The following is a 16,111-nucleotide window of genomic DNA, read 5'->3' as shown; positions in this document are numbered from 1 at the left end:
CACTGCCCCATGTCCCAGCGTGATAATGCGCGGCCCCACATCGCAGCATGATAATGCACTGCCCCACGTCCCAGCGTGACAGTGCGCGGCCTCACGTCGCAGCGTGACAATGCGCGGCCCCACATTGCAGCCTGATAATGCACTGCCCCACGTCGCAGCGTGATAATGCGTGGCCCCACGTTGCAGCGTGACAGTGTGCGGCCCCACATTGCAGCGTGACAGTGCGCAGCCCCACATCGCAGCGTCATAATGCACTGCCCCACGTCGCAGCGTGATAATGCACTGCCCCACGTCCCAGCGTGATAATGCGCGGCCCCACGTCCCAGCGTGACAGTGCGCGGCCACACGTCGCAGTGTGACAATGCGCGGCCCCACGTAGCAGTGTGACAATGCGCGGCCCCACATCGCAGCGTGATAATGCGCGGCCCCACGTCCCAACGTGACAATGCGCGGCCCCACGTCGCAGTGTGACAATGCGCGGCCCCACGTCGCATTGTGACAATGCGCGGCCCCACATCGCAGCGTGATAATGCGCGGCCCCACGTCCCAACGTGACAGTGCGCGGCCCCACGTCGCAGTGTGACAATGCGCGGCCCCACATCGCAGCGTGATAATGCGCGGCCCCACATCGCAGCTTGATAATGCACTGCCCCACGTCCCAGCGTGACAGTGCGCGGCCCCACGTCGCAGTGTGACAATGCGCGGCCCCACATCGCAGCGTGATAATGCACTGCCCCACATCGCAGCGTGATAATGCACTGCCCCACGTCCCAGCGTGATAATGCGCGGCCTCACACACATCGCAGCGTGATAATGCACTGCCCCACGTCCCAGCGTGATAATGCACTGCCCCACGTCGCAGCGTGATAATATGCGGCCCCACATTGCAGCGTGAGTCCCCCATTTCCTTGTAGATTGTAAGCTTGCGAGCAGGGACCTCACTCCTAATGTCACTGTTTGAATTGTCTTAACTTGTATTGAATTTATTGTCTGTACATGTCCCCGCTTAATTGTAAAGTGCTGCGGAATATGTTGGCGCTATATAAATAAAAATTATTATTATTATTATTACTGCCCCACGTCGCAACGTGATAATGCACTGCCCCACATCCCAGCGTGACAGTGCGCGGCCCCATGTTGCAGCGTGATAGTGCGTGGCCCCATGTTGCAGTGTGATAATGCGCGGCCCCACATCGCAGCGTGATAATGCGCGGTCCCACATCGCAGCGTGATAATGCGCGGTCCCACATCGCAGCGTGATAATGCACTGCCCCACATCGCAGCGTGATAATGCGCGGTCCCACATCGTAGCGTGATAATGCACTGCCCCATGTTGCAGTGTGATAATGCGGTTAAGCAGCTTAAACTTTGCATAAAAAGCAGCAAAAACACAATGTGTGAACATAGCCTTACAGTGAGTTGTCAAATTACTGACCTCCTAAAAAGCCCCACCATAGGTGTATGAACATGGCAGATGGGGGCCTTAAGGAGCCTTGTGGCTGCCATGACATTGCCATCTGCACCTCCAATCATGTTCCAGAAGGGCAATGCGTATTGGAAAAAAACCTTCCTCCATTTTCAACCTCCTAAACGGCGCTGTCATAATTGGCAGCATCTAAAAGATTAAGCCGTGGCCCTTGGGGCCGACTCCGGTGGTAGAGGCTCCTCTCGGATGCCGGCGGTTGCGCTGTATGGGGGGCGGCTCAGCTCCTGAAACCCCTCTAAGCATACAGTGCTCTTATATGCTGCACATTAATACCTGAGCAGAGCGGGGCCCCCGGGCGGTGTGGTCTCAGCACTTGCCTGAATTTAATACCAAAATAGGTAAAGGTCTATCCCCCCTCCAACATTTATCATCTATTCTCGGCATAGAGGACAAATGATTGATGGGGGTATGACTGCCGGAACCACAAACTATCATGAGAAATGGGGTCACGTATCATTGTTGTTCATGAGAAAATCACGTTCTCATCTATAGGGACTGTCCGCGTTTCATCGCAGTGTCAGCTGTTTTGACAGCAACAGCAATTCTGTAAATGGGATGGAATCTGCCACCTAAGTGTTTGAAGAGCAGTGGTATTCCCATCTCCAAGATCCTTTCCCAGTATGTAGTAGGTGTAATATTAATATTAGCAAATACCTCCAGTTAGCAATGTAGTATAGTTCTTCTGATTTGCTATGTCACTTACCCCATGTGCAGGGCATTGCTTAGGTATTCATGGTTATGACCACTAACAGCTAGCTAACTGTCACACTATGAGTGGTCATAATCCTGGATACCTAATCTATTGCAATGCCCTGCTCATGGGGTAAGCGACGTAGCGAATCAGGAGAACTATACTACATTTGGAGGTATTTGCTATTAATATTACACCTACTACATATTGGGATAGGATCTTGGAGATGGGAATATCGCTTTAAGCTGCATTTACACTGAAAGATAATAGTGAATGATTAATAACACTGGTTTCATGATAATCACCTGGTGAAATGATCTTTGTAGCATAAAAAAAAAATCACCTTTCTCGACGAAGCATCATCCTGTGTAGTCAGATCTCGCACTGCTGCGAACCACAGCAGCCTGTGCCATCTCTGCCATCTGTGACTGATCGCTCCGCGCCCATCGTTTTGCTTAAACAGTCTTTTAATCTAGCGCTCGCCGGTAAAGGTTTCCCGATCAGCAGTCGCATTGTGCTGCAGGTCAGTCCATAGAAACGGAAGTTTAAAGGGATTGTCTGCTGAAAACATAGGGTTTGCGATAACTGAATGGTCAGTGGGGGGGCGATTGCTGGGACCCCCGCTGATTGCCATTCTTTAGAGTGTAGCGGCAGTACACATGCTCAGCCTGTGAACCATTCCCTCGCTACCCTGCTCTTAGCTTTTTTCCGACAGCCCCGTTGAGAATGGATGTATGTAGCGGTCGGGCGATTGACCATCTTGTGCCCGTGATAAATTTACCTGATTTCCCACCTGTACAGATCCTGGCAGTCGGACCCCCACCGATCAGCAGGTTATCACTTATCCTGCTCACACATGATGCAGAACAAAGGTCTGGCCTGCCCGGATGGTCACAATGTGCTCACAGAGCATTGCCTGGATACATTTATTGCAAACACTAAAACACAAGTGGATAAACAGAAGAGAACTTTTCCCCATCTCCTCCTAGTCAGGTTTGGCTGTTAACCTCTTCGAGACGAAGTGCTCCGAAAACCGGGAGAACCATTCCAAGTGCGGTGAAAGGCTGAAAAAACACAATTGCACCATTGTTTTTTGTTTGTTTTTTTCTTTACAGCGTTCATCTATATATATAATCACCAGTTGGGACTTCCGGCCGCTGTCCCCGAATCCCATAAGGCACCGCAAGACCACGAACTGCGCCTGCGCAAGTGACACTCGCGTCACCGCTATTCCCGCGCATGCGCGGAACAGCCACAACTGCGCGCTCTCCCCGCGCATGCGCGGTAACGACGCGGCTGTTACAGCGCACTCCCGAAGGCCCTATTTATAGTTGTGCTATAAAAATGACCTGCAAAACAATCGTACCAGTCAGTACAACTTATGAGATACCAGGCATATATAGCTTTTCTTTGTAAAATTTTTTGTGTCTCAATTTTGTGACCCGTAACTTATTTTTCCATCGATACAGCTGTGCGAGGACGTGTGTTTTTTTTTTCCACGCAGTTTTTATTGGTAGCATGTCGTGATCACTTTTTTTATTGCATTCTTTTGTGGTGGGGTGCGGCGATGAAAAATGCAGCAATTCTGGATTTCATTTTTTTTTTCTTTACAGCATTTACCATATGATTAAATTTTATATTATCTTATGGGAAAAAAATTATTTATATTTTTATATTTTTTTTTTTCATTTTTTTTTTTTTTTTTTTAATACATTTCACCTTTTTATTTATTGCAGTATGTAGAAAAGTCACAATCTCTTATGAAGTCCAACCTGGGGTGTACCAAAATGATGGCATTGGGGGCCCTTAAAATAGGTAGAATTAGGCCGGGATCACACATGCGAGGAATACGGCCGAGTCTCGCATGTCAATACCCGGCACTGCCGCCGGCACTCGGATCGGAGCGTGGGGCCGCATCGAAATACATGGAGCTGCACGCTCCGCTCCCGAGTGCCTGCGGCAGTGCCGGGTATTAACATGCGAAACGCGGCCGTATTCCTCGCTAGTGTGATCCCGGCCTTAAAGAGGTTTTCCAGGATTTTTTTTACATTTGCTCAAGAGTAGGAAATGTTAGCAAAAAAAAAAGCAACAAGCATTAGTTACATGTTGAATCCATCATCAGTCCTACAATGATGCTGAACTGTCCATCAAGTCAGATGACCACTGCAGCCAGTCACTGGCTGTAAAGGCTTGTGCAGACGGTTGTATTAATTGGATGAGTGTGATCCGTGATTTTGATGGATAGCACTCTTCCCTCTTTTATGCTATGCTGCTGTGCACATGTCTGATTATTTTTTTTAATTTTTATTTTTTTCTCGGACCACTCGGGAAAAAAAAAATTGCAGCATGCGCGAAGTCTGCGAGTCCGTGAAAAAAAATCAGACATAAGAGTGCGGTCCGATTTTCGCGGATTAGCAGTATAGAGAAGATGGAGATTTTTTTTTTCTTTTTTATCCACCTCTGAGGAAATTGGATCCCACTCTAATCAAACTCCGAGTTGCATATTTAGGCTGGTTTCACACTTGCGTTTTTGCGCATAAATGCGCATGCGTCCCCCCCCCCTATATTTAAAATGGGTGCGCATTGTCATGCGTTTGTACGTGTTTGTATGCGCATGCGGTTTTTTTGTAGTGTGTGCCCGGGCGCACAAAACGCATCCTGTTGCATTTTTGGTGCGTCCGACCTGTCTCAAAAAAACGCATGCGCACAGAATTCACAAAAAACACATTAAAGTCTATGGGAGCGCTGGCGTGCGCATGGTCATGCACACGTCAGCGTTTAAAAACGCATGCGTTTTTTTGTAAAAACCATGCGCAAAAAACAAGAAAACGCATTAAAACGCATGATGCGGTTTTTATGCGCGTTTGCACTGCGCACACAGCGCAAAAAACCCCGCAAGTGTGAAAGAGCAAAAGATGAGCAATGTTTTAAACTTTTGACTCTCATGCTCCATATCTCACCATCCACTACTGCTTCGAACTTGATACTACAATCATTTTATAGGCAATCGTCTTGGCGATCTCATACATAAATGTGACTTACAGCTATTTAGCGGCTGATTAGTTTTGGCAATTTTTGGCCTGTCACTGCAGTGGCTTAGGAGTGGATGGACGGACTTCACTTCGTATTCTTCCAGCTGTCATGGCGCTCACATGATGCAGTTTAGCCATTTTCTTGGCTGAGAGACCGCTATCGATGCGCTGGATGATGCGATTTCTTACGTTCACAGCTGTAGTGGATGGTGAGATATGGAGCCTGAAAGTCAAAAGTTCAAAACATTGTTACCCTTTTGGGACCATCCCACAGCATGCTGCAGTTTTTTCTCCCATGAACTTGAGGTCTGGATAAACAGTAGCCTATGTGCACTGGTATATACGCAAACCTTTGTCTGGGTGCTGGCATGATCTTCACCTGGACCAAAAATACACTCGTATGAAAGTTCCCACACTATAGAACCAAATTAAAATAAAGTCTTTTGTAAGGATAGGGAGTAGAGATGAGTGAATCGATTCCCAGGACAGTGAGCACATCAATATTCCGTGGCCACTGAAAGGAAGGTCTGCGATCCGCCTCCTTCCCGCCTGCATAACCAGCTCTTCTTTTGACTAGCCAGCCTGGCACAACGTGATTGGCACGCGTCACGACGCACAGAGGAAATAGCGTCAGAGCAGCAGCAGTGGTGGTTCATGGCTTGGTTCTTGCATTTTAAGCCACCCTTCCCTGTTTTGGCATAAATCCCCCCCCACACATTTAATATTATCGTTTTGTCCCTTTAAATCTTCCTCTTGTTTGGGCAACTATGGGCCCAAAAGTGCTTTTAGTCTCTTCCCATGCTGGACTCCTATATCTCTTAAGTACCAGATTCATCAAACAGCGGCATTTTAGAAACAAGTCATTTTTTTCATTAGCGGGTGCAGTATCCATAAGTGCTGGAAGGTACTTGCTGTGTCCTGTAGAAAGGACATATAGCCACAGTTCCTAGGTGATAGGTCTTTCTTCTAAAAGTGCTGCCAACACTTCCAGCCCCCGAGATCTCCAGCGATCCACCACCCTGGGGCACATTGTGATGCCTATAGCTAAAGCAGCGGCACCCACTTCTGCACACGGTTGGCCAGACACACACTTGTGGTAGAATGTTCACGACATAGCAGTTCCTCCTTAGATCCCTCCTTGTGCCGCTCCTCCGTTATTACTCACGGTGACAGTGACTTTTGCCGTTAATGTCTCTGCCCGGTCAGCACTGATGTCAGTGTATATAATGATTAGTTGTGTGTGTGACAAGACCTTAACCTCATTTACTATAAGAAATCCGAAAACCCCCCATGAGGTTGATTTAGAGGAAGAACGGCAGGCTTTACTGGAAGATCAAAAAATCATCAGGCAGCGGGCACATAAATTATCAGTGGAGACAAATCGGCGAAGAAAGTAAGTAGACGTTTTTCTTTTCATTCATGTGCCACAAAGTTCAGGTGCTGTCTCAGTTCTCACATTCTCCTGTAACTTGCCATCCATTCTTCAGAGGCTGGTTCCTCTTTACCAGCATTCCGTCAGAACTATAAGTGTTGGAACAACCTTTCTCACACTTTTATGCATACATTGCTTCATTTTACCAATGTCTTGCCTGTCCTGAACTGAAAGCCTTCCTCTCTATTATACCTGTATGCACTTTGACAGAAAGTTGGAGCATACACACAAATGGGCCCCCCACTTATTTTCCAGAGACGACGACCGGCCCCCTCTTACTGCCCAGAGACGATGACCCGCCCCCACTTACTGCCCAGAGACGGCGACCCGCCCCCACTTACTGCCCAGAGACGGCGACCCGCCCCCACTTACTGCCCAGAGACGATGACCCGCCCCCACTTACTGCCCAGAGACGGCGACCCGCCCCCACTTACTGCCCAGAGACGATGACCCACCCCCACTTACTGCCCAGAGACGGCGACCCACCCCCACTTACTGACCAGAGACGATGACCCACCCCCACTTACTGACCAGAGACGATGACCCACTCCACTTACTGACCAGAGACGGCGACCCACCCCCACTTACTGACCAGAGACGATGACCCACCCCACTTACTGACCAGAGACGGCGACCCACCCCCACTTACTGACCAGAGACGATGACCCGCCCCCACTTACTGCCCAGAGACGGCGACCCGCCCCCACTTACTGACTAGAGACGATGACCCACCCCCACTTACTGCCCAGAGACGGCGACCCGCCCCCACTTACTGACCAGAGACGATGACCCCCCCCCACTTTGCTGCCCAGAGACGGCGACCCACCCCCACTTACTGACCAGAGACGATGACCCACCCCCTCTTACTGCCCAGAGACGGCGACCCGCCCCCACTTACTGACTAGAGACGATGACCCACCCCCACTTACTGCCCAGAGACGGCGACCCGCCCCCACTTACTGACCAGAGACGATGACCCCCCCCCACTTTGCTGCCCAGAGACGGCGACCCGCCCCCTCTTATTGCCCAGAGGTAGTGAGCATGTGCATCTGCCACTTATAGGAAGTGAATAAAGCAGTGGTTGCACATGCTCATAGGGAACTGCAGATACTGGATATACTGTATGTTGTCTGTGGGACAACCCCTGTCTGGATTAAGGGGTTAATACATTAATGTCAGAATCCTTTCCTTTAACATGTCCGTCCACGAGGGATACGTTATACAGGTTTGTAACTTGAGAATTCTGTTTTTTTTGCATAGCGCATCATCCTCATCTGCCTGCCATGTTTCTGGCTATTTCTCTGCCCTCTAACAATAACAGTTCCTTTACTTGCTTGATTGCTGGCTTGTCACCTGCCAGCCTGTAGTCCTGCCACCCATGGACTGTCTGTGACCATCACGACCTGGCAGGACGCAGTGTTTACTGCCTGTCTCATACTGCTCCCCGGTGTTTACTCACTGTGACCTACCTCCCATGGCGAATCATTAATCCTCAGATCGCTCCTTAGCCAGTCACAAAGTATTGGCACCGAGATGGCAGCGTATGTCAAGGCCTGGACTGAAGCCAGACTGAGCCTTTTCTGTGGACAAATCTGATGTAAATTATCCAATTAGACGTCCTGAAAAGTCAGATGACGTTTATATTGTGCCGGACCTACAGGAGGAGGAGGAAGCTTGGATTACATTTATATGTAGAATATAATAATGTAAAGCATGCTGTCATTGCAGGTGACTTTTCAGAATAAGCTGTCGTGTATATAAATGAGGAATTACACTACTTCTAGCCATTATATGACATGTATCCTACCAATTTTCCCCTTTGCAGGCTCTAGTTCTAATTGTCAGTTAACCCTGAGCTAGTGGATGGAGACTAGCTCTTATTCTGACATCCGTCCACAGCACACACACACACAGGAGCAGTCCTGCTCTCGTGTCTGTACGTAGCACATAAGCATGGAGGACATTATGCTACAGTACTTAGCAGTGCAGCTGTGAATCCAGATTTGCGGTGAGATAAAACATTTACTAGAAAGCTGCAGAAGTGGTCTGTGTCTGTCTCTCTGTCTGATTTTTAATCCTGCTCCTTCTTCTTCCTCTCACCTGTCCATAGACTTCAATAGCCATCTGAAAAAAGTGTGAAGATGCCTGGTACTACAGCTCCAGGTCGTTATGATCATAACTATAGTTTTTTGTGTATTACAACCTTAAAATAAAAAAATACAAATAAATACATTATATATATTTTTATCAGTTTATTCTGAGATGCGTAACTTGGCAGCTTAAAAACAGTGGCCAATCCCTTCTTAATCGCCACAGTGCCCCATGTAAAATAATAACAGCATACACTCCCGTTGCAGCAATGTTGGCGCCATGTCAGCCATTGTCCATGTGACGGGGTTATGTTACGTGACCACTGCAGCCCATCATGTGTTGATAGGCTGCAGTGCTCATGTGGCATAACATTGTCAGCGAGAACCGGCAGACACAAAGCCGACAACGCTGGAATGAGACTGACGGGAGGTGACTGTGATGTTTGCCTTTTGCATAGGCACTGTTACATTTAAAGGGAATCCGTCCCCCCCAAATGCATTATAAATGGGCTACACAGCATTGTAGGGGGCTTAGCCGACTATAACAACCACACTAGCACTGTACCAGTTACTGGTAAAGTGCCTGAGAAAAAAACATATAATTTGTATGCAAATGAGGGTCTAACGCCTGATGGGTCAAAAGTTTGGCGTACCGTTACCCCTCCTCATTTGCATATTGGTGCCCTTTCGCCACTTCTGAAAGCCATGTAGACACCCGTACAGCCTCTGGGGAGCTGCGGATCACTTTTCTTGCAATGATTTTGCTGCAGTGAGCCTGCGGTCATGTGCCGGTGAAGGGTTACTCCAGTAAGGTAGAGTATCTTGTACGGTCTATTGTTACATTAATACTTTTAGAAAGTATAAAGCATTCATTAGAGAGATGCTGAAAACTACACTGTAACATAACAATCGCCTGTTTACAATTCCGTCTCGTCACTCATTTGCTATTAATGTGACGGTATGCTGCGGGGAAGATAACGCAGAAATTATTCATTCACTGCCATCATCTCCCATGCAGATGCCTTAAAATATAAATCTAGGGATTAAGAAGAGACCGGATAACAAGTTGCTTGAGTTTATTACATACACTGCGTGCAGAATTATTAGGCAAATGAGTATTTTGCTCACATCATCCTTTTCATACATGTTGTCCTACTCCAAGCTGTATAGGCTTGAAAGCCAACTGCCAATTATGTAAATCAGGTGATTTGCATCTCTGTAATGAGGAGGGGTGTGGTCTAATGACATCAACACCCTATATAAGGTGTGCTTAATTATTAGGCAACTTCTTTTCCTTTGGCAAAATGGGTCAGAAGAAAGATTTGACGGACTCTGAAAAGTCAAAAATTGTGCGATGTCTTGCAGAGGGATGCAGCAGTCTGGAAATTGCCAAACTTTTGAAGCGTGATCACCGAACAATCAAGCGTTTCATGGCAAATAGCCAACAGGGTCGCAAGAAGCGTGTTGATAAAAAAAGGCGCAAAATAACTGCCCATGAATTGAAGAAAATCTAGCGTGAAGCTGCCAAGATGCCATTTGCCACCAGATTTGCCATATTTCAGAGCTGCAATGTTACTGGAGTATCAAAAAGCTCAAGGTGTGCCACACTCAGGGACATGGCCAAGGTAAGGAAGACTGAAAAACGACCACCTTTCAACAAGAAACATAAGATAAAATGTCAAGACTGGGCCAAGACATACAGTATCTTAAGACTGATTTTTCTAAGGTTTTATGGACTGATGAAATGAGAGCGACTCTTGATGGGCCAGATGGATGTGCCCGAGGCTGGATCAGTAAAGGGAAGAGCTCCACTCCGACTCAGATGCCAGCAAGGTGGAGGTGGGGTACTGGTATGGGCTGGTATCATCAAAGATGAACTTGTGAGACCTTTTCGGGTTGAGGATGGAGTGAAGCTCAACTCTCTGACCTACTGGTAGTTTCTCGAAGACACCTTCAAGCAGTGGTACAGGAAGAAGTCGGTATCGTTCAAGAAAAACATGATTTTCATGCAGGACAATGCTCCATCACATGCATCCAAGTACTCCACAGCATGGCTGCCCAGTAAAGGTCTAAAAGAAGAAAAATAATGACATGGCCCCCTTTGTTCTCCAGATCTGAACCCCATAGAGAACCTGTGGTCCCTCATAAAATGTGAGATCTACAGTGAGGGAAAACAGTACACCTCTCCGAACAGTGTCTGGGAGGCTGTGGTGGCTGCTGCACGCAATGCTGATCGTAAACATCTATGGATGGAAGGAAGGTGAGTGTCATCGTAAAGAAAGGTGGCTATATTGGTCACAAATTTTTTTTTTTTGTTTTGAATGTCAGAAATGTTTATTTCTAAATTTTGTGTTGCTCTATTGGTTTACCTGGTGAAAATAAACAAGTGAGATGGGTATATATTTGGTTTTTATTAAGTTGCCTAATAAATCTGCACAGTACTAGTTACCAGCACAAACAGATATCCTCCTAAGATAGCCAAATCTAAAAAAAAACCCACTCCAACTTCCAAAAATATTAAGCTTTGATATCTATGAGTCTTTTGGGTTGATTGAGAACATAGTTGTTGTTCAATAATAAAAAGAATCCTCTCAAATACAACTTGCCTAATAATTCTGCACACTGTGTATACACACCGGTACATGACCAAAAATTGTAAGTAGTACATTGAGTTTACATGCACTTAAAGGGCACCTTGCACCGCTCCTGACGTACCATTTTTTGTACATTTTTCATCTGCCACAAAATAACAAATCGGGACCAGCTTTTTTTTACATCTCTGCTCTTATCGTTCCTCAATATTCTGCCTATAAATTTACGAATAAATTGACAATTGGGTGTTACCAGTTAGAAGAGTGACCCTGCATGCTGTAAAAATCTCCAATCACTGCTGACATTATTAGATTGTTTTTGGGGAGGCATCCTTTTTTGACAAGGGAAATGGTAATCACCAATTTTAAGCTTGTTCATTCTTTTCCAGGAGAAATAACAAGGTTTAAGAAAAGGTGATCCAGAATTGTCAGTTCATGTTAAAACATGCGTGGCAGGAGAGGAGAGAAGACTGATCTTATTAAAGGGAAATGTAAATTGAAACTTCATTGATCTTCTGGTGGAGCCATTGTTTTGTTGATTTGGAGATATGTTCAGGGTCCTTGTCGAACTGAAATTCCTCTTCAGCTTTTTAGCAACCTGTTATGATGCAAAATTGACAGATATTTGAAATGGTTAAGAATTCTCTCGACCTTATCAAAGGACCCTGAAAAACAACCCCAAAGCTTAATGCTGTCTCCACCTTGCTGCACTGTGGGTATGGTGTTCTTTTGATGATGCACAGTGTTGGCCTTGTGCCAAACATATCTTCTGGATTTATGGCCAAAAAGTTCCATCTTGGTATCCTCATACCATAACACATTTCCCCACATGCTTTTGGCTGACTTGATGTTGGATTTTGGCAAAACATAGCCGGGCTTGGATGTTTTTCTTTGTAAGAAGAGGCTTCTGTCTGGCACCATACCCCTCAGACCAAGCATATGAAGAATTCAGATTATCTCATGCAGTACACAACTAATACTTGCCAGAAATACATGCAGCTCCTTTAATGTTGCTATTGGCATCTTCGCAGCCTCCTGGACCAATTTTCTCCTTGTCTTTTCCTCAATATGTCACTGTTGTGCCAAATTTATACCATCTTCACAGTGTTGCATGGTATATATATATTGGAAGGCTTTTACACTCTTCTCCTGACTGATAACAATGAGATCCCTTTGCTGTGTTGTAAGCTGTTGTACAGGGGATATGGCTTTTACTGTAAAATTCAGCTTAGAAAATGTCAGGAAACTTTATATGCGGTTAATCAGAATCACTGTAAATAATGGCAGTCGTGCACTGTCTAGTATGTAACATGAGTGTACATGTGATTGGCTGTTTCTGCACACAACCATCCCCAATGTTATGTATTACATAACAGAGAGGCGATAAGACAGTGGGGATCAAAACGACTATTCCCCATTGTGGATGTCACACAAAATATTAACTATGACTCTAATATCACCACAGCTTCATTCACCAATGTTATGCAACATATATTTGTATTTTAAGTTAATTATTTGTTTGAATATCACATTACTTTCTGTTGCCGACAAAACTTTTGTCTTGCCAAAATCTGACCATTCAGAGTCCATTAAATGATCAATATTTCTGCATTGATGCCAATTTTCTTAACCTAAACCACAATTCGGAGGGTTTCAGCTTTCAAAAGAATAATTTATATAACCAATGGATGAATTTAACGTCAGGTTATAAGCTTTTATTTACATAACACGGATAAGCGACATAACTGACATAACTTCTGTCTGGGAGTGTAGAGACTAGTCTATAAGGATGTCTCTGAAATACTGCACACAGAGACTTGAGGGATTTCTGCTCTCCTGTCTCTGTGTAACACATGTTCAGAAGCAGCTTGGAGGACATTATATAGCATTACTGAGCAGTGTAGCTGTGAATCCAGCACTGTTTTGCAGAGAGTAGGATGAGTTCAGTGGGCAGAGAAATGAGAAGAAATAACCCATAAGTGGAGAAAGAAGCAGATGTCTCAGAAAAGATATGATAGAGAGTTTCTTCTTTTCACTTTGTCCCATTCACAATGGTGTCACCTACAAAACTACATTTTCCAGATGCATTGTCTCTACGTATAAGCGTGGACTGCTAGGATACAGATGATTCACACAATCCCCGAGCATTGCCGGCCATGTGCGCCTTCTGATGACGGAGCCTGCGGTAATCCGGGCTTGTGATAATTGTCTTGTTGTGTAAGGCATGTGTGATCACGTCTGTCATTCACTACAGGCTGCTGGATTTAACGCAGTGATCACTTAAGGCGGTCAGTTCTGAAACAAGCTGTACCTATAAACACAATTATGGAGGCCTAATTGCGGGAGAAATATTTTGTCATCACTTTTCCTGAGTCACAGTGCAGTTGTCTGTGGCTAGCGCCGCTCCTTACTAGTGATACACACAGTGTGCGGCGCGCCGTGTTGGGCTTGGGCTTCTCCAGGGCTCGGCGTCACTTATTGTACTCGAAAATTCTGATTGAATGTGTAACAATATGAAGCACGGATATTATATAACATAGTGATGAGCTGTCTCCGCACCAAATAATACTTACAATGGTATGAGAATGAACATTATTTTTTTTTTTTACTATTTCCTAGGCTTGCAGACTTAAAGGGAATCTGTCAGCAGGATTTCACCACCCAATATAGTTATATGTAGCAGATAAATCAGTAAGAAGCCCAGTAATTGGCACATCACTCCAATCAGGGTCTCTGCCCCTACTTTAGCATTCCTTCACATGTGTTTGTTTCCGGTATGTATGGCATTTGTTCTTTTCACGGATACCACACACACCCATTATAATCTACGGTGCCACTTGTGTCCGTGCAAATACGGCGAGACACGTCCGTTTTTTTACCAACAGCACAGATGACAAGGTCCGATACAAGTCTATGGTTTTGTGAAATACACGTAGAGCACACGGATGAGATCCATGTACAATCCGTGTGATGTCCGTGTTTAACATCGCAAAGTATAGAAAAAGGTTTGTAACTGATTGTTCTTAAAGGGGCTGTCCACTACTAGGACTACCCCTTCTTACACTAAACGTTCGGCCCCAATAAAATAAACCTATACTCGCTTCTCTTGCCGGCGCAGTTCCAGCTGTGTCGGCACTCGCGGTCCCTCGATGTGGCGTTGTGACACATGATGCCCGGCACTGTCATCACTATCTCCGCCTTCAGACGAACTGAACATGAAAAGGAAGTCAGAGATCAGCCGCTGCCCAGACTGCCTCTTCATGTTCAGGTGGGGACAGTGACGTCAGCGCTGATCGGGCACTGGGCATCACATGGCAATCCACCGCATCTCAGACCCCAGACTGCGAGTGCTAATACCACTGGAATGGTGCCGCCACAGGAGGTGAGTATAGGGTTTTTATTTTATTGGGGTCAAACATTTAGTTTAAGAAGGGGTTGTCCTTGTATTGGACAACCCCTTTAAGCCGTACCGGGAGAATAACGGAAGGCACACTGACACCTCAATAGCAAAGGCCACACTCACACATTCAGTATTTTACATCAGTATTTTTCAGCTAAAACCAGGAGGAAGTATAATAGAAACCCGTCACCACTTATGGATTTATCAGCCTCTCCTGGTTTTGACTTACAAATACTGATGTAAAAAGCAGACCAAATACTGACCGTGTGAACGTGGCCTTAGGGCTCGCTCACATTAGCGTATAATAAATAGCTGCAATGTCATGCGAGCACTGTGCCAGTGTGCGTTTTTTCTCACCTACGATCTGTATACGTTTTTAACATCATCTTTTACATACAGGAATTCTCTGTCATTTCACGCTGGTTTTAATAATAATAATAATAATAATAATAATAACAAAAAAGCAATCTTGTGTATAGATATAGATTGATGTCAGTGATATAATCAGTGCTCTGCAATGTGTAGTCCTCTGTACTTGTTTTCAGCTAATAAAAGAAAAAAATGCCATGGTGTCCCCCCCCCCCCCCCCCCCCACCCGCTGTTTTCTGGCTGCCTTGTTGAGCGGTAACGTTACTGATGTCACCGCTCATCACAGCCTACGGATGTAGTAGATTCAGGGGTCGTCTTGGGATGTCCTAATTATGGATTTGAGGTGAACCCCTTTTGGACTTTTTTTTATGATAATAAATGGGTAAAAGAGGGTAATTTTCACACTGTGCTTTTTACAATTTATGGACTTTTCTGTGTGTGTATTTCTTTCTTTTCACTACAGGGTAAGTAATGGTGGGGTTGTCTGACAGACACCTCTCCATTACTAACCCCTGTGCGCTATATCAGTGAACATTGCACAGCTGACATCAAAACCATTATCCCGATTGCCAACTCACCAGGGCAATGTGGTAGAGCCAAGGCTATGTGCCAGAACTGGTGCATCTTATGAATGTGCCTTTTCTGGGGCTGCTGAGGGCTGGTGTTATTATTCTGGAAAGGGGCCAATATCCATGGCCACTTCCCAACCTATTAATATCAACCCGCAGCTCTCTGCTTTGCCTTTGCTGGTTATTAAAATTAGATGGACCTCACGTCATTTTTTCGTGTCTCCCCATCTTAATAGCCAGTAAAGGCTAAACAGACAGCTGCGGGCTGGGAAGATGCAAGGATATTGGCACCTTCCCAGAATAATAACAGCAGCCCTCATCTGTCTGCTTTCCCTTAGATGGTTATTAGAAATAAGGAGGAACCCAACGCCCCATTTTATTTAATTTATTTGCTAAATGCATGTACAGTAAGCTACACACACTGCACTAATTTTATATATCACTGACATCT

The 16,111-nt window shown here is 45.6% G+C and overlaps 1 protein-coding gene across 1 annotated transcript in view; it reads left to right on the top strand.

The window, feature by feature from the left end:
- Positions 1 to 16,111, top strand: part of CEP126 (centrosomal protein 126) — a 91,491-nt gene that overhangs the window by 7,962 nt on the left and 67,418 nt on the right. Inside the window, exon 2 of the mRNA XM_073582935.1 lies at positions 6,483 to 6,602. Coding sequence (XP_073439036.1) covers positions 6,483 to 6,602 — 120 coding nt within the window. The remainder of the gene's footprint in view (positions 1 to 6,482; positions 6,603 to 16,111) is intronic.

This window comes from Dendrobates tinctorius, unplaced genomic scaffold, assembly GCF_039654945.1.
Source record: "Dendrobates tinctorius isolate UK_male_01 unplaced genomic scaffold, ASM3965494v1 ptg000075l, whole genome shotgun sequence".
Lineage (NCBI taxonomy): Eukaryota > Metazoa > Chordata > Amphibia > Anura > Dendrobatidae > Dendrobates > Dendrobates tinctorius.
The sequence above is the reverse complement of the archived record's forward strand: the minus strand, read 5'-3'. Positions and strand labels throughout refer to the sequence as shown.